The 24110-nt window shown below is 40.3% G+C and overlaps 2 protein-coding genes across 2 annotated transcripts in view; one reads left to right on the top strand and one right to left on the bottom strand.

Annotated features, from left to right (window-relative positions):
- The window catches only part of LOC145988719 (metabotropic glutamate receptor 5-like), a 229603-nt gene that overhangs the window by 3803 nt on the left and 201690 nt on the right, over nt 1–24110 (bottom strand). Inside the window, exons 8-10 of the mRNA XM_083123827.1 lie at nt 19922–20054; nt 11221–12136; nt 5028–5164 (exon numbers count right to left, since the gene is read on the bottom strand). Of these exons, the coding sequence (XP_082979953.1) occupies nt 5028–5164; nt 11221–12136; nt 19922–20054 (1186 nt within the window). The remainder of the gene's footprint in view (nt 1–5027; nt 5165–11220; nt 12137–19921; nt 20055–24110) is intronic.
- The window catches only part of LOC145988718 (uncharacterized), a 363608-nt gene that overhangs the window by 221264 nt on the left and 118234 nt on the right, over nt 1–24110 (top strand). The window lies entirely within an intron of this gene.

The raw sequence follows: 24110 nt of genomic DNA, 5'->3' as shown, positions 1-24110 counted from the left end.
CACTGTTAGCTAATCTGTTCAAGCTTAACTCATCACACTAATTATTTCTCTTGTAGTCTACGGTTATTATAAAGCATAAAAATAGTTTTTCATTGTGACATTTCAGAACACAGGCTGCCTTCATCAGATATTTATTTTTAGTTTGATTAAAGATACAGTTATAACAACGGTTAAAAATTTTTAACAAAAAAGAATCAGTTATACGATGGATGTTGTCAATGTTACATTGTTGTAATATAGGAACTTAACTGTGAAGCAAACAGTCTGTTTTATTATTATTTCAGAAAAAAATTATGAATCCAAAATATCATCAGGCAATTCAAAATCATTATTGCTTTCACAAAGATTCCTAATGTTTTATTTTACATTAAATTTTAAAGATGGTGCCCTACTCCACTTGTGAAAAAGAAAACTCCATAGTGGGTCTGTGTGTTTTTATGCTTGTAATAACTGTAGACTACAAGAGAAATAATTCTACAATGCATACATACAAGAAAAATTACTCATTGCATTATACTGCAAGAACAATTTGGTCAGATCATGTAAAAAAAAAGAAACTGTTATCTGAGTGTTGATCGATAAGTGCTACCCAATCTGTTCCATAGAACTGTTAAATTTGTACACACAGTGCCAAATAAACAAACTGGGAGGTAGAGGTGGCTCAAGATAAAATTTCACCCCTGCGAGTTGGATTTTTGGCAATCCTCCACCCCTTTCCCAACAAATCTTTCTACCATGGCCGTCTTACTTTCCACCTTCCTCCAATAAAAACTTGACAATGTTATATATTTACTGTTTTAATGATGAAAAATAGTAGCCTTATTTTAAATATTCTTTAAGCATTACTGTTGAGGAATATGGTCATTCTAGGTATGTGTTTATTTAATACACATACCTACATAATTACATCAAATTAACAGTAATATCTTAGCTTAAATTGCTACATGATTTTGCAATATACTTATTATGTTATGCAGCAGTAACTTCAATTGATTCGTATCAACAATAAATGCAACTCTTTTTAAAACAAAAAGCCACAAACATGGTGGAGGCACTGCTTTGGGTGCCATTTTAAACTGCAGGCCCAGTCGCGATTAACTTATAAGTAGACTTTACAATAAAATCAAACAAACAAACAAATAGCTACACGTATGTAATCAGAAATAAGGTTTTGGCACTAATCAAGAGAGATGTCACTGTTTGGTACCCCCTCCCTACAAGGACTGCACCCTGGGCAGTTGTCTGGCTAAGCTGCCCCTGCTGGGATAGGGTTAGGGAACACTGTATGTTACTTTGCTCTTACAATACTTACTTATATTTATAGTATAGCAATTACTTGATCATGAAATTAACAGCGAAAAAGTTATAAAACTACATGTTATTTGAAGTAATTCTTGAAGCTTTCCTGGCGACGAATGATGAAAAGATTATCTCTGGCTATCGACCAGGTGAGCCGTGGAAAAGGTTCCACACTCTCGAGAGCTAACGTCACTCTCATCTTAAGGGTTTCTATTTTTAGGTTCATGTATTTTGTTGTTTTGGTGAGTTGAATATTATAAGTAATATAAAATTAAGAGTTTTTAAACCGGGTGGGGGATGCTGCATATGAAGCCACCGGTGTGCGTCCTTTGTCTCGACCACTGCAGCCTTCTCAATTGAGTGGTGCTGAGCAATAACTTCATTCCGTGACCCTTGGCCAAACATGCTCGCTTTTTGTCACGCTGTTTCTTGGTGAGGAGCCCGTCCAGGCCTTGCTAGTAGCTAGAAATTTCTGTGCTGCACGGGACCTATATGGCAGTGGTCCGCTGTTGCCACATTTACCTAAGAAGAAACTTGCGGTCAAACAGCCAATTAGGCTTATTGCTGCCCCCCCCCCCCCCCCCGTTTGGGCAACAAGGTTCGCCCAGTGAGCTACGGTGCCAGGGATCCTGGGTTCGAATCCCGGCCTGCCAGGCCCGTAGCTAGAGGGGGGCAGGGGTGGGGGCAACTGCTTCCCCTGAGGGCCTACTCTGCCCCCTCTGTGAAAAATATAGAACACATTCCTACCTGGAATTTTAACTAATCTTTACAATTATATCATGTGTTACTCTAGGCACATTACAAAGACACTTATTGATTTTGTGATTTATTAGAGTGTATGGGATTCCGTATAATGTCATATCAGGATTGGGGGGGGGGGGGGAGGAAATGACTAGACTTCGGGAAATGATTTCACAATTTTCAGTATCTAGAGCAGTTGTGACATTTTGAGTAGTATTGTATTAAAGGTGCCTAATGTGTTTGGATGTGTTGCTATGAACTTTGAATTGCTTAAATTTTTGTTTCCCAAGTCTATCTTTTGGTAATAAGAGGGAGTGGATATTTGATTTTTTTTACTTTGCGTTGCTTTTCTGCCACTTCTAGCTAATCGCAACAATGAAGGATGACGTGAAATTGATGAAGAGACACTCATAATCAGTGCCGCAACTACAGGGGGCAAGGGGCATTGTCCCCTCCCCCTGACCTTGGACAGAAGTCCATTCTAGGGGAAGCAAGCATTTAAGTAAAAAAACAAGACTAGGAGAATCTAAGAAAAGCAGGACAATTGGATACTCATGATGGAATTAGTTTTTACGTGTTCCTTGCATTTTTCTACCAGACGGCCAAGGGCACTTGCAAGGGGCACAAAGGGGCAATTGCCCCCCTCGATTTCAACTTTTATACAAATAAAAAAACATTTCGTAAAATTTTCTTGCTTGCTTCACTTGCAGTGGCTGCTGTTCTTATAGTCCAAGTTCAGAACCACAGCCAGAGGCAAACGATCTATATGAAAAAAATAATTTTAAAGAGAATTCCTATTTGTTTGTCAGGTGTCAAAACATGTATTTCAACTATAATATAATACAATTCACACGGTAGGCAAACGTTGTCTGTGGTGATGCAAGAGTCTCCCCTTTGAAAGAAATAGAGCCCGTGGTGGACTAAGGAACCCATGTTTTAGCAAGTACAAAAAAAAATGTATTAGTTACAAATTTTTACACAATCCATCAAAGTGTAGGTAATATGTAACCATTATTATTTAATTAATTCGATTTTTCTTGCATAACACAACACAATGGTGTTGTTGGATTCTCGTTAGATTCCTTTGTGCGTAAAAATCTTACATACTGGAAACGAGAGGGAATCATTATGAAGCATGATTTATAAAGGACTCCCTTAATCAGTTCTGCAGAGAGGCCCAAAGCTGTTGGTGCATATTAATCATCTATTAACATTATCGACCTGTAAATAGATACAGTCCCTATTAGCCTATTTATGTTAAACTTTATATTCTTTGGCAATCTGGAAAGATCATTATCGAAATATTGCCATTTGATGTTGCTTGAAGTTCTTTTGTTCGTTGCAGTTTCAAGATATCATCACTTTTCTGTTACTTATCTCTTTTGGGGGAGGGGGCAAGTGCCTCTGTGTAACCTGTTATATCTGCCAATGCAACACAATATATTAAAAATTTGCCCCCTCTAGGATTGACTTCGCCCCCGCCCCAACAAAGAATTTCTGGCTATGGGCCTGCGGCCTGCGCATGGGTGCTCTTTGCGAGTGTCCCTTCATCAATCTGAATTTTGCAACTAAAATGTAAATGTAGAATTTGGTGTAATCAAAATTCGGGTAGCCAATGTTGTTATTCAATTAATGACCAGATGAAATGAGAGAGTTGAAATTTATCGTACACAAATTTAAGCTCGAAAGCTTTGAATCTTTTCCACAACTCACCTGGTCTATTCGCGATTAAAATTAACCGATATGCCATCTGCCGGGATTTTCAGGAACTACTCTAAGTAGGATACATTGTGTTGAAGTCGTTTAAAGCATGGTGAATATGCGAGAAAGTAAGGTCTACTGTTCAGGTTTTTTTTTTTTTTTTTTGCTCTAAATAGTTTTATGGGTCAGAACAAATTAAAAGTTTTCATGTGTTTCCACCCCGTGGAATGAACAAAATGAAATTTGTTAATAAATCAGGGAAAACGTAATTGACAGAAGATTGGTATGGGGGATATAACTCTGTAATTCGGCAAGGAAATTACGAAGAATGCACGAGTCTGCTTACTTTATGTATCGAGAGATAAATATATATTTCCATGAAAGTAAAGTTTTAAATTGTACTTTATAAATAAAGCTTTTTTTTCGAAAAAATAATGAAGTGTCTTAACCAATGCGTCCATGTATTACCGGTGTTACGTATGTGTGAAATTTGGAACAGGTGCAAGTCGATTAAGAGGGAAGATGAAAATAGTTTGAGAATGAATTAATGTAAAATGTAACCAGAAAAAAAGTGGATAAGCTAATGTTACTGTTTCATTCAGTACGATGTCCTTTTTCAGTGAGTATAGCCTGGTCATGAAATCGTGAATATTATTATTAAACCAGCCTTTCTCTTTCGAGAAAGAACTGCAACGATATGTTCGCAATTTTCTCCTGTCTCAGCTTTTCAAGTACAGGCTAATTTCAATTTCTTTATTTTCAAATAATTTCCGAGAACCCCAGATACAACATGACGTGCAGATGATACAGCACTGCTTTGGACAACCAGCGCGTATACATACTTCGTCTGCATTTTCCGTGTTATTTTTGCCTATCATAATTAAATGCTTCGTTCTCAGTACAGCTTCACGTTTGTTAGAGTACCTGGAATTCACATCGCATTCGCAATATTTAAAAATAATGCGTAATTTAAACGTTTTCTACCATACCAGTCATGACAACACGCTGCTCTTTTGTACTACTGCTGAATGTAAACAAAGATCTATCCTACTTAGAGCGGCCATATTGGAAGCGAGACTAGCGCTCAGGTGGTAATTTTAATCGCGAATAGCCTGAGATAATCTTTTCATCAACTTCATGTTATTTGTTGTGCTACATAAATTAATCACTTGAAACAAAAGTTGACAACTCTGTTACGAGAATCTGACATGAATTTACACAACTAACAAAGAACTTATACTTCTCTTAGAACTAAGCATTTCTATCAAATGGACTATTGTTTCTACCTGCGAGATCCAGCTCGCTACCCATTTTCCAATTCCCATTGTTCTGGTAGCATCTTTTGTCCCTCTCTGAAAACGATTTCTCCATGATGGTAATTCTCTTGGGCCCCAGCGGGGTGGAATTTCTGAAAGCTATTGCACTGAAATAAAGAATTATATTAGAAGCAATGGAAATATTTGGAAATAGTAATGCTGGAAATGGAAATAAATGCTGTGTAAGAAAAAATATTCCAATATTTTATTACATTAAATGTGCACACTACACGGACGTGTGCAGCATGGTTTCCGGGGAGGGAGGGCAAAGAATGCATTTTTTCCCCCTGGTAACAGTGCTTCAGTTTGAAATTGGAACTGCGACTGATAAATGAAATTGTGTGAAATGTATAATTGCCTCCCCCCCCCTTTCCAAATGTCCATGGCGCACTATCAGGAAAACCGAAATTGATTCGTTGATTTCATTAAAACCTGTAGAAAAAATGGAAACATTTATATTTGAGTCTACTACGTTGTGAAGTATTCTCATTTATGTGGGGAAGTTTTAAATTAGTTTAAATGGTAGCGTGTAGCAGGCGTCCAGCGACTTACATGTAACTGTCTCTCCACGCTGAAGTGACATGCCACCAAGTGACACTTGGAAACGAACCTTCAGAATTAAATGAATGCATCCTTTAATATTGGAGTGTCCTGGCAAACTGCACATTATTCTTGTCTCTGGCATTTGTAACACTAGAACGACACAGACATCTGAAACCAAAGAACAAGACAGACATTTGCGGCACAAGATCAAGATTGAAACGGCATTTGCAACATGAGAGCGAAAACAAAACAGTAGGGGTGTGCGGGACAGATTTGTTTTGGTCGGGACTGGAAAAATTCGCCATTTCCCGACAAGGTCGGGGAATTTTCGGGACGGGAAATGTTCGAAATTTCCCGAAGCTCTGAAAACCTCGAATTCTACACGTCATTTTCAACTTAAGTGATTGTTTTTATATTTCTGGAATAAAAACAAACTATTTCCGATAAGTTCCAGACACTTGCAATGCAGAATACGTCGAGAATTAACAACTTTTTTTAAAATGATCATTTGGTATTTCCCGACTTTTCGGGATCCCGCACACCCCTACAAAACAGGGATTTGGACCATTCGATCCAAAACGAAACCCATCTTTTCAACACTAGAGAACGATACAGACTTTGGCAGCACAAGAACGGGATGGGGCCATTACACGTGGCGAAGAGAAATATAATGAACAGAAGAGCGAGAACCTGAACGAGACTAAGATTTACAACGAGAAAGAGACAGAAATTTGCAGCAGGAAACGAGACAGCTATTTGCGTCAGGATTGTATGGACAAGACCAGTATTTCAATTCACGAGACAAGATTGTTGCTCTGTCCGAAAGGTACAAAGTACAGACTTGAAGTATGGTCTTGGCGGAAGTGACGTCACCTAGTACAGTTCGAAAGCGCCAAGAACTGAAGTACGCAAGTACACAGCGTGCAGCACAGATGGTTGGTGACTAGGTCACGTGGTTTCCACACTCGTTGTTCATTTGTTTAAAATCACGGAGGTAGAAAGCGAGCAGCACAGGTAGATAAATGTTATTGAGCAGCAAGTTGTTGGTTATAGTTCTTCTATGTGTACGAGCATTTGAAAATGCTATGTGATTTCCATTGTGAAAAACAAGTGTTTAAATGGCGAGGAAAACAACGAGTACTCAGTTTTATCTACTGATCGTATTTGGCGCTGCAGTCGAAGTACAATTCGAAAGACAGAACTTCCAGTCCACGGCTTGAAGACCGCACTCCAAGACCATACTCGGAGGATGCTCGCTTAAAGTACGGTCTTGCACCTTTCGGACATGGTCTGTGCCAAGTCTCGTACCGATACCATACAAACAATATCTGTATATTGGATATTTTTCTCAAGAGGGACAGAATAAGATTTCGCATCTTACGCTTCAGTCATAGAAACTTATATTTCACCGTTTATTATTGTCATACAGTTGAAATTGATGAGTTCAGTACTTAAATAGACACTACTTTCCATAAACATCTATCCATGCGGAAGGGCATTGTAAAAATAATTCAAAGTTAGGGCACGTGAATTATCATCGTCAGATCCCTAACAGTCGAGAAATCCCAAAGGATCGCATTTAAAAGTGATTAATTCTTGCTATTTTCTGTCTCGAACGTCGGGATTATAAGATTTCCATTCCCAGTCAACATGATTATAATCTGGTAAAATTTTTCTCTCGTTATTTTGTTGGACATGGCAGTTAATTGCTGTAACTTGCAGCCCGTAAATAACTTAAAACAATATAATTTTATAATAAACTATCACTAAAATTTCACCATTCTAATTACATGATCATTTTCCAGATACCTCAGGGGGCGCCCTTGTCTCTGACATAACGACAGTGTTGTTCTTAACCAGAGATATCTTTCGAAAAGAGTTGGCGCGAACTACTTGCAAAATCCACTGGATGCCTTAAACTATCCGTGCTTTCCAGATTACACCAGCGTGCATCAGACTGGTGCACCAAAAATGACGTCAAATTCGGTGAATTTCGGAAAGTTTCATACTGAAACAAATGAAAGTTAGATTCGGAATGCGCACGCATATCCGCGATTATCAGGAAAAAAATCACTATCAGTGACTAAATCACAGAAGATATTTCATTAATTCGTGCGCCTGGACAAGAGATGGCGTAACGAGCGTATCGTCCCACAGTTCCGTGTATCCACATATGCGTTGAAAACTCCTGTCAGCGCGCATCGTTCGTAGTATAGGGCAGTTGATTGACGCGTCAACAAAAGCATTTTGTAGTCAACTGAACATGGCGCAGTTCGTGCCAGATGAAGTGTTTTTGCGGGGTGTTCTGCTTCATTACTTTAACATGCATAACTTTAAAAGTCATCGTATTTTGGTGGAAGTGTATGGTGACCATGCACTAGCTGAGCGAACGTGTCAGAAGTGGTTTGCACGGTTTAGAAGTGGTGATTTCGGCCTGGAAGACCAAGAGCGACCTGGACAGGCAAAAAAATTTGAAGACGAAGAATTGAGAGCATTGCTCGATCAGGATTCGTGTCAAACGCAGGAAGAACTTGCAGAAGCATTAGGCGTTGATTAAACAACAGTTTCCAAACGCCTCAAAGCCATGGGAATGATTCAAAAGACGTTGAAAGACGAAAAACCATTTGCGTATTGCTGCTTCAAAGACAGAAAAGAAGGCGGTTTTTGCATCGCATTGTCACTGGCGATGAGAAGTGGATCCATTACGAGAACCTTGAAACGAAAAAAGGCCTGGGTGAAGCCAGGCGAACCAGGTCCATCACAACCGAAACGAGATATTCACTCACTGTGCAAAGGTTATGCTGTGCATATGGTGGGATATGAAAGGTGTGGTGTACTATGAGCTGCTGCAACCGGGTGAAACTATTAATGGAGAACGTTATCGACGACAATTAATGCGTTTGAAGCAAGCTCTGGCCAGGAAACGACCAGAATGGGAGAACAGACATGATAAACTTATTTTTCAACATGATAACACTCGCCCACATGTCGCAAAACCGGTCAAAACCTATTTAGAAAATGTCGGATGGGAAGTTTTACCCCACCCGCCGTATTCACCAGACGTTGCTCCTTCGGACTACTACTAATTCGATTGCATGAATAACGATTTGATTGGACAGCGGTTCACTTCTTCAGAAGATATCGAAAAATGGGTCTCTGACTGGATCGCTTCAAAGGATGAGAACTTCTTTCGCCACGGAATCCGTAACTTGCCTGACAGATGGGCGAAAGTGGTGGCTCGCGATGGACAATATTTTTCTTAAGGTATTTATGTATTTTGTGTTTGAACTACAGCTTCAATGTGTGCGTAACAACCGCACGAATTAATTCCTAGACCTAAATATATTTTCACTTCACGACACCTTATTTTGCATGTGCAGTACGAATCTAAGTGGTATTCTTTTGTAAAGATATCAAATTTTGCAAATGGATGCTTTCCTTCATGTTGCAGCTGAAGATAAATGCATGTTTTGATGCATCGGCATACTTTATTTCACTTTGCGTGCAAGTGAAGGAGCAGTAGTATTTAAAATGTCGACAGTTTATGCCTGCATCCAGTTAATTCGCCCTATGTGCAACAAAATCGGCGTGTCATTCCGTACTATTGCCTACAGGACGCATATCACGAATCAAAACAAGCTTCAGTGCAGACGACGACATTTTGATTTACCAGCCGCACCAGCTCTTGAGGCTGGTGTAAATTGATGACGTCATGGTTTAACCTGGTGAAAGGTTTGGTGCGCACCGGTGAAATACGGAAAGCCGAAGCGTGCATCAGCGGTGCACCAGCCCGTCCACCGGTGAAATCTGGAAAGCGCGGTGTAATATATTCAGGAATTCCCAAATACGAAATGATGGCGTTCGAAAGAGGAAGCTTCTGGGTAAACATTAGGCTGTTCTCATTGTCAAATTAACCACTGCGGATACCAATTATAACCCTTTGTGTCCAAGGTATGGAACGAACTCTAGGAAAGCAACTTATTGCCTCTGCCGAAGACATGCATTCTCAAGAGAGTGCCTTGGAGGGGTCAACGAGGTATTCTCGAAGGAAATCCAACTTGGGACGAAAGTTGTTAGGAGCTCCCAAACTAATTAGCCAAGTCCGGATGTATCTCCTGTAGATAGACAACGAGCTCCCTCGCCGAAGAACTCAGTCTCCAGAGATAAAGCAACCCTCGTGAGACCCCGAGGCTGTGTACGATGTGGTCATTATTCTGCAACTATCTCCGAACTTCGACAGTTCCAGGATATATGAAACGAACTTGCTCAAAGCTACGTCACAGGAAGGTCTTCATTTCGAGCTGCTATCGGCATCGATGTAATTGCTTTAAAGAAACCTGGTGGATTATTAGCGATCCTTCCTTCAGGCCTATACAATTACGATTTTGCCGCCTCACTTGTGGCGTAACAAAGGGGATGTCCAACGCAGAATAGAATTGCTTTTAATATGTTTGCATGCAACCAAAGTTTAGCGCCGCCTTGCTTCTAAATATCGGCAGTTGAGTTATTTTAAGTTGCACTTTTAAATATTTTCATAGGGGGAGAAAGTAGTGTTCCCAACTCCAGAAAAGTTTCTCTGCTTGCAATTGTACCATACAGAATGGCAAATATTCTCACATTAATCTTCGTATTTAATTTTTCCGTTTTATTCGCTATCAATACGCTGAATATCGATTCCAACTTTTTGTTGTGAGGAACAATATAAACATTTCACCATTGTGTTTTAGGTCTAGTATAGGGACGTGGAGTAAAGTTGGGCAATACATTTTATCACAAATAAAATGTTTGTTGTAAAAAGGGCCTTTCGAGACTTCCTCAATAAAGTTAATTTATTTGTTGTTGGGCCACTTAATGCTCAAATAGGCTTTGGAACTGGATCTACAGCTTGATGTGGGATCCGAACCATTGTGCTGCTCCACAGATCAAACTCGGGACCTCGTGGATATAAGGCGAAAGCGTTACCACTACTCCATCGGAGAAGCTCCAGAGGTGATTTATTATAATAATTAAACCATCAGCTATGAAAACTGCCGGCCTCTGTGGAAATGTATCTGCGAAGTCGAGATATACCAGGTCCGTACACCGATCAAGGTATGGATGTATCAGTGTTGAATGATTGATTATTTTACTTCGCATTTCTGCCACTTTTGGCTAATCGCAAAGATGAAGAAAATCCATAAAATAAACTTCATGACAGGATAGTCGCAGACACACATCGATAGGACAGAAATCAATCCTCGCTATAGTCTGCAAAATGTAACCGATAGAGGAAACTGTAGAAGCAGTGGCGTGCCCAGGACTTTCGAAAGGGAGGGGTTATGTGTACTTTTTTATGTAGTCAGTCCTCATTTTGCCATATTTTCCTGCCTTTGACGTTCTTTTTTTAGAAATGCTGGGCTGAATGGGGGAATTATAAACCCGAACCAACCCCCCCTTGGGCACGCCACTGGGTAGAAGAGATGTTCTCGGGTTCTCATTGCCTCTTACACTCCGATGTATCATTGCGTTTGTCTCTTCGTCAGTTCATCACTCATGCTCGTCGTCGTGATTAATCCAAGAAGCATAAACGCGACAGAAAATAATCTCAAGAATAGGAAAGAATGACACTTCAGGAACTTACCACGGCGAGTCTGCGGCGCTGTAATCGCTGGTTGAATTTGAGCTCTTGCTGGCGACACGTCTACCGATGTGGCACCTGATAGTCTTCGACGTGGTGAAGAACGACCTGTTGTTCCTCTCAGGTCGCAGAAGGATTATGTAAAGCTTTGGAAAGAAAAGAAAGACTAGAGTCACCATGGCACTGAGGGTCACACACATACACATTGTTATCGCTTTCGAGTCGCTGCCGAAGTATATGGGCACGAAGGCAATCCATATCACACACGTCGTGTACATTGCAAACCCAATGAACTTCGCTTCGTTGAAATTTTCGGGCACGTTCCTAGTCTTTAGAGCGTAGAGTGTGCACAGGGCGATGAGCAGGAAGTCGAACGTCAGTGGCGCCACGACTCCTTGCGGGGTTGTGTTGCAAGTCAGCACGGCCCTGTTTCTCACAGGGAACACCAGCGTCGAGTCTGCAGGTTCGATAATGAGCATGGCGGTGATGACGCCCAGTTCGATTGCGATTAAACTGCACGATATGAGCACCTGCGCCGTGGCGGACATGAAGCGAGGCTTCCTGGTGGGAAATCTCTTCTTGGAGCCCGCCAAGATCCTCGCGATCCTGTTCGTCTTCGTGACAAGCGCCGCGTATATCATGGCGAAGCTCAGTCCGGGCATGACCCTCGTCAGATAACAGGATATCTTCGATGGGCGAGCGAGTATGGGGAACGTTGACGCGTGGCTGATGCACATGCCTGTAAGGATGAGGTAACTGAGTTCTCTCGTGGAAGACTTCACTACTGGCGTGTCATTGTAGCGAATGAACACTGTCGCCGAACCGACCGTGGTGACGAATCCTAGGCAGGCGAAAAATATGGCGACGATAGCCTGCGTGTCGCTCCATTGGACAAACTCCTCTTGAATCTTGTAGCACGCTGCAACGTAAAACAACACAAGTTAGAACATGTTCCCAGTTTAATTTAGTAACTTAATTTCTCACATTATATAAAATATTATTATGCATTATTAAGTATTTAGATTTTTACTGTGTAATTTTAACTTCTCTCTAAAAAAATGATGGATTATTTATTGGTCAACATGTTCACCGGAATTGAATCCATTAAGATTTTTAGTGCGGAGATGGATGATATAGAAAGTAGGATTCCTGGGGGCATGGGTGCCCACAGGGGAGGTGACGCGCCTGCGTCATGGAAATTGTTTGGGGGGACAAAATTTTATACCAATTCTACGAGTTATACAGGGTGTCATTTTAATGGCGCCCACGGACCACGGAAACGTGTAGAGGACATCAAAACAAACAACTTTTCTCAGTAACATTTTTCTCGTTGGTGTGTCGTTTCGGCGCTACAGTCGTTCAAAAAAGCCCGTTTTGCCACCTGAATGCTGGCAACCACACACAACATTTGATTGCATTTGTGACGTCATATCCCGTCGTGAAGCGATGCGTTCCAGGGTTGCCAGGAACACACATATTCTGTGAAAAATGACATAGCTACAATCAGCCACATTATGTACCGTAAAATTAAACGAGAAAACACGTTCTGTAACCTTCCAGGAAGTAAATAAACGATACTAAAAATGGTAGAATGAAAATCGAATTCAAGTAAAAGTGGTCATATCGAATTTTTTCTCAGCTTACATGCTATGTAGTTACCAAGTTGGCATCTAAAATTTAGTCTTATACACTTCGTTCTTCTGATACTAGTTGTCTGTGACACACTGAACAGACGACAAAATTGAAATGATAGAACTCAAAATTCCAAAGGTAAGCAACACATAGCAAATATAATATATATTCAGGGCATTATGAGGCAAGTGGCAAAAATGGTTGAAAATACAGGGACATAAGTAGTAGTAATACAAGCTTTCCGACGACTGTGTTTATCTATGCACCGGATACACATGTAATAGTTTGCAACTGTGAACAGGAAAGTATATTCGCTACTGATTCATCATTAGATTGTTACTGTGGTTGTACTTGTTTTAGCCGAAATGTAACAACGTGAACCTCGGATACTTCCCTTATCAACACAAAAGTACCACAAGGCATCTGGACACAAACCGTAGATATCAACCTTGCACAGAGATTTGCAAATATTTGACATGTTGCTGGGCGTAAACAGCCACATGTAATCTGTAAGTCCAAATGAAATTTATTGTTGTTGATATTTGATATGTAGGCTGAGACAAAATCTGATTTTGATACTTCATTTTGAATATGTTTTTTTTTTTACCATTCTCATATCGTTGGTTCACTTCTCCCTCCCCGGAGATGACAGCTGATCTTCTGGCTGGTAGGCTATGATGTTCGGTCTTCTGGACGCGTTTCAAGCCTCGTTTTACAGCTAATTATGTGGTTGGTAGTTTGTCATTTTTCACAAAATTTGTGTGTTCCTTGCAACCCTGCCGTGTGCTGTTTCGCCGCGGGAAATGACGTCACAGATACGATCAAATGTTGTGTTGGGTTGCCAGCATCCAGGCGGCAAAACGGTCTTTTTTGAACGGCTGTAGCGTCGAATCGACGCACCAACGAGAAAAATATTACTGAGAAAAGTTATTTGTTTTGATGTCCTCTATACGAATCTGGGTTCCGTGGGCGCCATTAAAATGACACCCTGTATACCAATTCTCGTATATATCTTCACACAAAAATGGGGGGGATCGTATCTTTTGATTGACCTGTTATTGATTTTTAGTTTTGATTATCATGTACAGTTTTTCTACCTACCTGTTGGGGATCGCGGCGATAGGGTTGAAATGAAACACCACCTCTTATGTCTTTAGAATCGGTTTGGATGGAGGGGGGCGTTAATACAAGGTTAGTCGAGCAAACAAGCTGTACAGAATAAGGTTGACACTAACATTGGCAGTGAGCCTAAAGTATCTAAAGTAAACATATATTGCTTAAATATGTCTGTATTATACAGTGACGCAACCACAGGGGGCAGGGGGTCATTGCCCCCCCCCCCCACAACCTTCGGCGGAAGTCAATTATAGGGTAACAAGGGGTGGACAAACATTGACTGACAAGGACACCTGCAGGGGGCACAGAGGAGCAATTACCCCTTCGACTTCAAATTTTATGCAAATATAAATTTATTTTGTAAAATTTTCTTGCTTGCTTCGCTCTCATTATCTGCTTTTTTCGTTTTCGTCAAGTTCAGAGCTGTAGCTAGGGGCGGCGGGAGCGCATGGGCGCTGAATGATCTAAAAAAACGTTGTAAGTAAAAGAGAGAATGCCATTGCGTCCAGTGAAATTATTTACGCCGTATTAAATCAATATTGTTTTCAATTGCAAATATTGGATCTAAAAATGTTATTGCTCGCTTCGCTCGCATTCTACTTCTTTTCTGTAATGTAATATATTTAAATAATATGTGTTGTATATTTGTATTGAATAAGCTTTGAATACGTACACAGTTTAGTGTTAACTTGTTGCATATGTATTCTCTATTTTATGTCGCTCGATGTCGATGTGTAAAACATATGCTGTACATGAAAGTCACACATGTATCTTCGGAATGCATTCACATTTTCTGCCATTCAAAAATACAGTTTGTGTGCTTGATTTCCATTATTAGCTAATGTGAAATTGACAGTGTTCAAAAATTTTTCAAATCGTTTGTTCCAAACAAATGCTTTAGCACAGACTTCTACCCCCTTTTTGCGTAATTTACGAGGATAATAACGTCTTTGATACTACTGTAGTAGTAGTAGTAATAATAATAATAATAATAATAATAATGAAGCCATTATTAATATTATTATTATTATTGGTACGTTCATCCTATTAGTTGCCCCCCCCCCCCCGACAAAAATTTTTGGTTGCACCTCTGGTATATTCTTCCGCAAATCTTGTGTGACAAAAATAATTTGAAAAATTAATTCGGCATAAACGGGGGGGGGGGGGATGTTCTACCTTTTGGGGGGAGGTGCGCCATGGGCCTTGGGGGGATGGGCACCCCTGCCTGGGTGAACAAACAAACCGTGTTTGGTTTGGTCCAATCTGTTATCTTTCTCCAGCTAGCAATCTCTCCGCAGTTCCTGTGCCAATCGGGATCCAGGAAACTATCTGCTAGACAGAGAAAAGCGCAAGTCATGCTGCCACTTCGTAGTTTAATCCTCACGTATTTTTTTAAAAACCTTATTGAGAAATATCGTTTTGTCCAGTTTTCATGGTAGTGGTTAGTGTGCTGTATACACATTTGTTCATTAGCGTGTAATGTTATTGGGGCTGTTCACTGCCAAACTTTTCCGGTGGCGGCGGCAGCATAGATAATTTGGTTCATCATTTTGTTGTCTTAAGCTTTACGATGGAGCACGATAGATTGGCCACTGAAACGTCATGTTCACCGAAGAGAATAGTTTCGCGTCTAAATTGATAATGAAAACGTTTTTTCGTAAACGTTGCAGATAATGTACCAAGTCGTAAGTTTCTGACAATGGCATTCTTGTGAAGCTAAAACTTAATATATTAAAGCAGCGTATGTGTATACACAAAGAGCACTAGACTTTGTGTCATTTTAGTCTTTCTCAGCTAACGTGGGTTCACAATACAAAAAATTAAATTATACACTACTCTTTATGTTGTTTTTTATATCTCGTTGCGAGTATGCCTTGTTCAACAACGGGTGTCAGAATCGCATAAAGCTGCATCTTTTACTATGTGACATTGTTATTCACAGTTTATGAAGAATAATGACACTCATTCCTCGAGGGAAACATTACTGCAACGTAATAACCACAAAACGTACTGCGGGCTGATAAACAAGAAAGTCGTTTTCAAAGAAGAATGAATTCTCCGATAAGTCAAACTACACCACGGAGACTCTTCAGCCAAACCTATTACTTCAACTCAATATCTGAAGAGGCAAGAGTATTCCTCGAGGAGAGCTTCGTGGCAAATGGTGCCATTTCCCCCCCGTTCCAGCTCATGTAGGAGAATGTGGCGCTGACATGGTGATCGACTCTCCCTAGCTGATACGAAAAATGTCTGCGTTCTCCATTGTGTGTACTTTTGCTCCACAAACCCAATTTCCTAGTTCATATAAGTTACGTTGTTATCAGAGATTTTTCCTTAAAGGAAAATTACCCTTTCCGTCTAACTTTTTGAGCACCGAAGCCTGATATTCCATGTAACCGCAGCTGGATACATTTGCGGTTTTGCCACATCGAATCCTGAGCACATGTTCACATCTGGATTTGTTTGAGGTTTACTACAATATATGTGTTTGTTTTCCAATCGGTCTCTGTTATGAACATTATACAAAAAAAGATATCAATATTTGTTGGAAACACCAGGGTCTATGTTAGGGCTGGTGCCGACACGAGCCAAGCCTCGATAACGTAGTTGTAATGCTGTCTCCTAGTAACTAGAAGTCCTGCGTTCGATCTCTGGTGGAGACACTGGTTTGGATCCCATTTGGAACTGTCGGTCCAGTCCCGATTAGTCTATCTGAGAATAAAGTGGACTTTAAAGACTTTAAAAAATATCATAATTACAAAGTTATTCCATTAGACTAGTGGTAACTATGAACGTGTGCAGCGTTATTGCATATATTCAGAATAAAATTAGAGAGTTCGTATTGGATTGAAACGATGCGTCAAAGTAAACAAATAATATTGACAAGAGTTGTGTGCCTTAATAACCTCTAAGACTGAAAGTTCTTGCCGGGACACTGTGTTTGTTGCGTATAGAGCTTGACCAAGTTAAGAATGCTCCTGTGGCGCTGTAGTCGCAGAGCTCATAGCTACGAGAAAAGGGGAAGCGAAGGAAGAAAACAAATTACTGTGCAAGTTAGTACGCAAGTTTGCCGGGGTATTCTTATCTTGGTTAAGATGTATGATCTATTTCGAGACTCGAGATGATAACGCAACGTGAACGAGACAGGTATTTATAAATTGAGACGCGGACAATGACGAAACAGATAGAACTCGAGATGTCTGGTCGTCATCTGCCTTCTAATCCTATAGGATAATAAGCCTATAGTCTAGGCTTGAAATATGATTGATTGAATTATTGTTTTAAGTCCACTTTATGCACAGATAAGCTAATCGGGACTGGACCTACAGTTTAAAATGGCATCCTAACTACTGTGCAATGTGCTCACACCGGTTATCGAACCCGGAACCCCTTGATTACAAGGCAACGACGTTATCACTACGCCATCGGAGAGACCCCACTTGAAATATGAGTACTACACATGATCAATGTAGCAGGATTATATTAATTTGAATGTTACTTGTATTACTTGCATTATAATAATACAGAGTACCGCTACCATTCCAATAAATCATAAAGTTCTATCCATACAAGATAGAGCACTTCCGTCTCTTGTAAAATGTTATGCCACTGTGAAAGTTTTGTTTCATTCCTATAATTTGGAGCACCTGACTAAAATTGACGCATGACACAAAACGAGGTTCAATGGTGTCTTCGTTTGAAGTCATCAATTGCCAGCCAATGAGCTACATTTTCGCCATCAATATGGGAAGGATCCTTTACACAAACCGAGGCGTACTTAATGAGAGAAAAAAACAACTTTATGACTTATTGGAATAGTAAGGGCATTTTATGCGCATCCTGTATTACCTTCGCACGTAAATTTCACGAGCTGCACAGCAACGAAAGCTTTCCACAGGGAAGAGGAGAGCGGGGGGGGGGGGGGTGATTCGTCTCCCACACAGTCGAATTCATTGACTATAAAATCAATCTCATTCACCTCTTTGACGGTAACTTGGATTCGATTACCGAGGACTAGATTTGGCTTATGGGATCATATGCTGCGGTCGATGTTCTTGCCAAGCTGGTCTTATTTGAGTTACGAGCTAGTACTAGTTTCATTCGTCAGTGTTGCCAAATCAGCATATTGATCTCTAAAGAATTTCGTAATGCCTAGCCTGACGAAGCGTCGTCCTATTTTATATCTAAAAGTAGTCTAATCAACAAAAATAAATGGGAAGTGTTATTTTTCTTTGTTTCCATTACAGCTCGATCTGATGCTCATTGTTGTCTTACATTTCAGTGGTACGGATCCCACTTTAAATTTCGCATTTCAACTTTAGGGTAATCGCGACAATGAGAATGAGTTGTGTTGATGAAGGGACATTCACAAAGGATACCCATGTTCAGGCCGGAACTCGAAACCGGGATCTTCGATGGTAGGATGAAAAGTCGACCACCAAGTTCAAACTGTATATTCGGTTCCGAATAGCCTGCATGGGCATAATGTAAAACACTGTCACCAAATGCTCTGTATGGCGCTGTCAGGTGGCTAATTACACACATGATTTATATTACATATCTATCAGTATACTCAATTTTGTATTTCTGTTCGAACCAGAACACATACATACACACATGTTCCGGCAGTGGCAGCGATTGGATTCCAAAACCAGGGGGGTGGGGCAAGGTGAAAAAAGTGTGTGGGGGGCAAGGACAGTTTACTTTCCCTTGGCACATAAGGTTTAGCATAGTGCGGGGCAAAAGTGGCAAAAGTTGTAGGGCAACTGCCCCCCTTGCCCCGCTTAATCGCCGCCACTATCTTCCAGTATTCATTCGCAGCTCGAACACATAAACTAACAAGCTGATCTTCAGTACGTATTTATATAAAAAGGTAAAGTTACCCCTTGCGCATTGCACTGTGCCATAAGGCTCCATACATTCTCATCTCGGCCAAAGTGAATGTGATGTGATCTGCACCATGTTCTGGACGTCTTTACCTCCCCTCCCCCAGGTATCCATCGATTAAAGGCTGCGCATACCCCAGAGCCTCTTTATGCAGAGGTACTGTTGGAAAAATTCCCACCGAGATCACCCCTTCCCGGGAATCGAACCTGGGTCTTCTCTCGTAGCAGTCAGATGCCCCTACCGACTAGTTCATCTCTGCTCTGAGAGAATATCTGCAACGCAGGAATTTGGTATTCTAAAGGTCGCTCGGTGCCACGAATGTCATATTTGTACAGTGTTGAAACAACCTCGTTGAATTTCAATGGGATCATTATAATTCAAAAGTGTCTGTGATTGCACCTTTAGTTGTTTCTGGAATATCGATTGTTGACTGTATTGCTTGGCAAGATATTTCCACGCAGTTCCTGCCTCCTCGGTGGCGTACTGGTAAGGCTGTCGCCTTGTATTCAAGGGGCCCGGATTCGATCCACGGTGGAGGCACGTAGGGATTCATATCCCACTTTTTAAGCAATAGGTCGAGTCCCGATTAGGCTATCTGCGCATAAAGTGAACTTCAAATACACAGCTACATGGACCTTTCAGTCTACTGAATTATATCGTTGTTTCTCTCGTAGATTCTAAGTAACCGATACGAACCGCTTGGGCTCTGTTGATAACCAGAACAGTCAAACGAACATATGAAAATTGATAACGCATAGATCTAACAGTTAATTCAACTCTCCAAATTACATAGTTGTTAACTTGAAGAGTTTTGAAGATTTCGCAACAATAACAATTGATCCATTGTGGTGAACATTCGGCTATTTTACTTCCATAAACTTTCTTAAACTAGAATTTTGAAGATTTTAATTTAAGAAAATTTTACATCTTCACATTTGCTAGTTTCCTTTTTCTTTTGAAAGTAACATCTTACAGTTAAAATTATTAATATAATTTCGGTAAAGCGGAAACTAACGCAATTCTCTTTACTTGCATTGCCAATGAAGAGATTAATCAAATCATATCTTACATGTTTTGCTTTCGTTTGGGACGTAACCAAGACGACAAGCTTTGCACGTTGTGTCGTTCAGGAGAAACTCGTATTTTTCACAGGGAACGCACACCCAGCAACATCTCTGCTCCTGGCCCCCGGACTGGAAATTCTGCGAAAAAAGGAAGACAAAGCCGTTTCAGAGACACATTTTGACAAATCTAAAATCATCAGTACTTGACATTTCAGAAAGTATTTAATAATTCAAATTTTGGAACATCATCAATACACCTGTATTCTCAGGCTAGAAATAAGAGGCCATATAATGGCAATCGCTTTAAATAATTTCGAGAATTCACAGTAGTGCTAGAGATTAAGTCGAAAGCAAACAAAATATGCTTGTTTTTAAAAAATGAAATCGGCTAAAAGTTAAATATTTAATACATCTTTAGTATATTCCGCATAAAATCTACCGGATTTTAATACAAAACCACAGTAATATCAGTTGGTTTAACTACATGTGATATTAATTTGTAGCTACGTTGCATTAAAATCGGAACAAAATTTAGATGTTTCCGGCCAAGGTGGATTTTTAGATACATAGACGGTTTTGTCAGGGATATTCAAGAAGAACTCTAACATGAGGTCACTTGGAGGTTTTTGATTTTCTGAAAAATTAGTTATTTTTTTTTGACATTTTTATGCTAATTACTTTCGTATATATGCGTTAATTTTCGTTGAATTATCCTTGGAAACCCTTGCTTTAAAAAGTCTAGAATTGCTGTTTTGTGCAAATTTTTGAAAAACAAAAAAGTGTGCGACAGACAGTCCCATTTTATGCATTGAATCTTAGTTTCCAGTTGCACAAATCTACACCAAACGGATTAGAATATCAAGGTAGGTTCAACAGCGCCGCTTGTGGAGGAAAATTTAATTAGAACAGGCCATGTTTTTAATGGTCAAGAGCAACACTATAGCTGTGAAAGGAACAACACAACAACGAGAGTAGTCTAGAATTTGAGCCAAGGATTACTTGATTATCCCTCAAAGTAAAGGTTACGACTATTCTTGATAGAATCCCTCTTAAATAAGAGAAACGGCCGTCGATAAAAGTGTTGGCAGGGTCAGAGTGAGACACACGATGCTCCACATGGATGCCAAGACGTTCGGGATACCCCAGATGTTAATACATGGCGTCGCGACACGTTCTTACCGGTAATCCACTTGCGCGAATAAAGAACCTTTCTCTCTCCCAGCGTATCCAGGAGACCAAAACAGCCAGCCGAGGTTGTCCAATAGCTCTTGCCCTTCAGCGGAGCGTCGGGTACGTCAAACCTCATTTTCTCTCGGGAGGATGTGTGAAGGTTTTTTTCCCTCCCTTCTTTCTGCTCGGAATGGAAAGAAAATCGAGTTTGTTCCGATGCGACGGAGGAAAAGGAAGCCAAGATCAAGCAGGAAACAAGTGACTTCAGAGAGTGGTAGAGAGGGGCGGGGGGGGGGGGGATTTGACAAGGTTCACTTCTTTCCCAACAGAGGTACTACGCGAATGCTTCTTTGTCCATGTTCAAATTTACTGTTCAGAAAGACTGACATCCTGTGGAACATTTAATTTCAAGGATTTGATTTTGCTATATCCTCCCACTCCTACCCTTCAAAATGAAACCAACTCCCTTCCCGTAAATGTTCGACAAATTCACAGACCCGAAGCATACCCTCCAAAACTTTACAATGGTCAAGGCTCGAAAGTTGAGGATAAATCCATTTTTTTCCTAGTGTCCGAAGACGAGGCCCAACATAATATATGTTCATTTTGGGTCATTGTAGGTCAGAAAAAGGAGGGTTTTATTTGTCCTTTTTTGCCTTTTTCGGCGTTTTTTGGCTTATTGGACCTTTTTTAACCTGTTTTTAGGTCTTAACGGCGTTTGTTTGCAACTTCACCTACTTTCGACTACGTTGTTATTGCCCATTCTCAATTCGAATCATCATCAGTTCGTTCATCACCTCTTAAACATCCTTTCTGTAGTAAAGAAATAAAAATAATATATATATTTGAACCATCCCTGAAACGAGATAAAAACATTTTTGGACGACTGAAGCAGGTACGGTACAAGGTCCTTTAACCGTAACTTGTCTGGAAGGTCGCGCTGTAAGTGGCAACTTTATCTTGTTTTGAAGCTTTCAGCACGGTGTATACGACCAGGCAGCACGCGCCTGAAAAGATGTCAAGTCAGATAAGGAGGTTTTTGATATTTTTAGGTCTTTTTATAGGTCTTTTTTTTGGCAATTTATATATAGGTCTTCAACTTCCGAGCCTTAGTCATAACACTAGTGATCGATTTGGGCGTGATTCACGTTTTGTCGCTTTCAATGATTTTCCAGTATGTACAGGCTTTTAACGACTACATTGAACGGCTCGTTGCAAACCAAGAAATGTTCCTGACTGTACTATATTTGAGCGGTTGATTAGTACAAGTAAATATGAACAAGCGTGTGTAAATGCATTGAGAATCAATTTCAGAGCCTCTCCAGAAAAAAAAAAGGGCTTGGTGAGGGGGAAAAATCCAAGTTTCGAGAAACGCCAAAACTAAATGCTAAGAGCTCTATATCTGCCCCCCCCCCAAACCTAACCACATATATTATTACATCTAAGCTAAATTATAGGCTAGGAATTGTTAGGTTAGGAGGCCCAAGTTTAGAGCTATTAGCGTAAAGTTTTCACGTTTGGTTGAAGCCCACACCAGACCCACTACTACACTCGCCAAATATAGATTGATTGTTCATTACGACTTTATAGGACACGGTTTGTTTGTATGAATTGTTAAGTCCATTTTATGCACAGATAGGCTAATCTTGACCGGACCTACAGTTTGAAATGGGATCTGAACTTCTGTGCAATGTATCTCCACCGGGTATCGAGCCCGGGGTCCCTTCATTACAAGGCGACGACGTTGCCACTACGCCATCGGGGAGGACCTATAGGGGACACTGTTGCTTCAGTGGAAAGAGAGGGAGGGCCAGAAAGAGAGAAGGTGGAGAGGGAGAGGAAGGGAAATCAAGACAAAATGAGAAAGGAGACAGAATGTAGGAAATAGAGTGAGAGAGGAGGAGGATGAACGACGGAGGCAGAGAAAAATATAACAGTAGAGAATGAGAGGAGAAGAAAGGGAGACAGGCATTTGCAAGGAAAACAAAATGTCAAAAGTTCCTTGCTGTGTAACGAGAGGCATTTGTAAAAAGAGAGTGGATAGAGATCATGTATTTAATTCGAGGATGACTGATGCTCAACTAAAAGTAAGTCTCCAGCAGAAAGTAACTTTTCAAATAACTGTAACTGAGTTATTTTTTAAACTTAATAACAGAGTCTCTCAATCATATTACTGTAACTCAGTTGTTTTTTTAAAAAAAGATCTTTATTCTTCGCAGTACATATTTATTATTGTAACACTACCGACGATGTGCTTTACTTTGACACAACAAGCATCAGATAGTGAGAAGAGGTAAACATCATCAGAAAAAAAAACGGGGCTCTAAGTCAACTCAGAGTGGTTAATTGGGTCTCTGATGATTGGAAGATAAGAATCGAGACTGGCGGGATGCTTGGATTGCGCCCTCACGGGGTTCCCAATTTACGGTCTTTGTTCAATGTGGAAATCGACCAGACAATGTTCGGCATGTTGACATTGCTCCCAGAAATGTTTGTGTTTGGAATATCGTCTCGAATCCTCCCTGGAGAGAACCTTTGTATCAAATGTGATTACAACTTCACCAGAAGATTCTGTCGCTGACAGAATACTTATATTTTCTAAAGGTCGGGGGTGTTCTGAACTGTTTTTATTGTATTTAATTGCTACCCGGCCGGAAATCAGGTATTTAACAATTATGCGTAGGAAGAATTGCTAGGCGTTCAGGATTTTAAGGAACAGTCCCTTATTTAAGCGACTATAAATAAAAACAATGAATCAACCAAATGGAATTATCTGGCGACATGAAAATCACTGTGTCGGATAGAACTATATATTGTAATGTTTAATTATGCTGCGCTGTTACAGGGAACTTCTTTTCGGAAAACCAAAATATACACGTTGCTTTCTCTTGGAACAGTCACGATTCTGAAGAGTAACGTCATACTCTCCCAGACATCAATGCGGCGAGTGCAACATTGCTAAATAAAACTTCTCGAGTTACTTTTCATTCCGCGGGCTATTTTTTTTTTGTTTCTTGTTTGAAA

The sequence above is a fragment of the Lepisma saccharinum genome, chromosome 6, assembly GCF_977018435.1.
Source record: "Lepisma saccharinum chromosome 6, izLepSacc3.1, whole genome shotgun sequence".
NCBI lineage: Eukaryota > Metazoa > Arthropoda > Insecta > Zygentoma > Lepismatidae > Lepisma > Lepisma saccharinum.
Note: the sequence above shows the minus strand (reverse complement) of the source record. Positions and strands in the feature narration are given on the sequence as shown.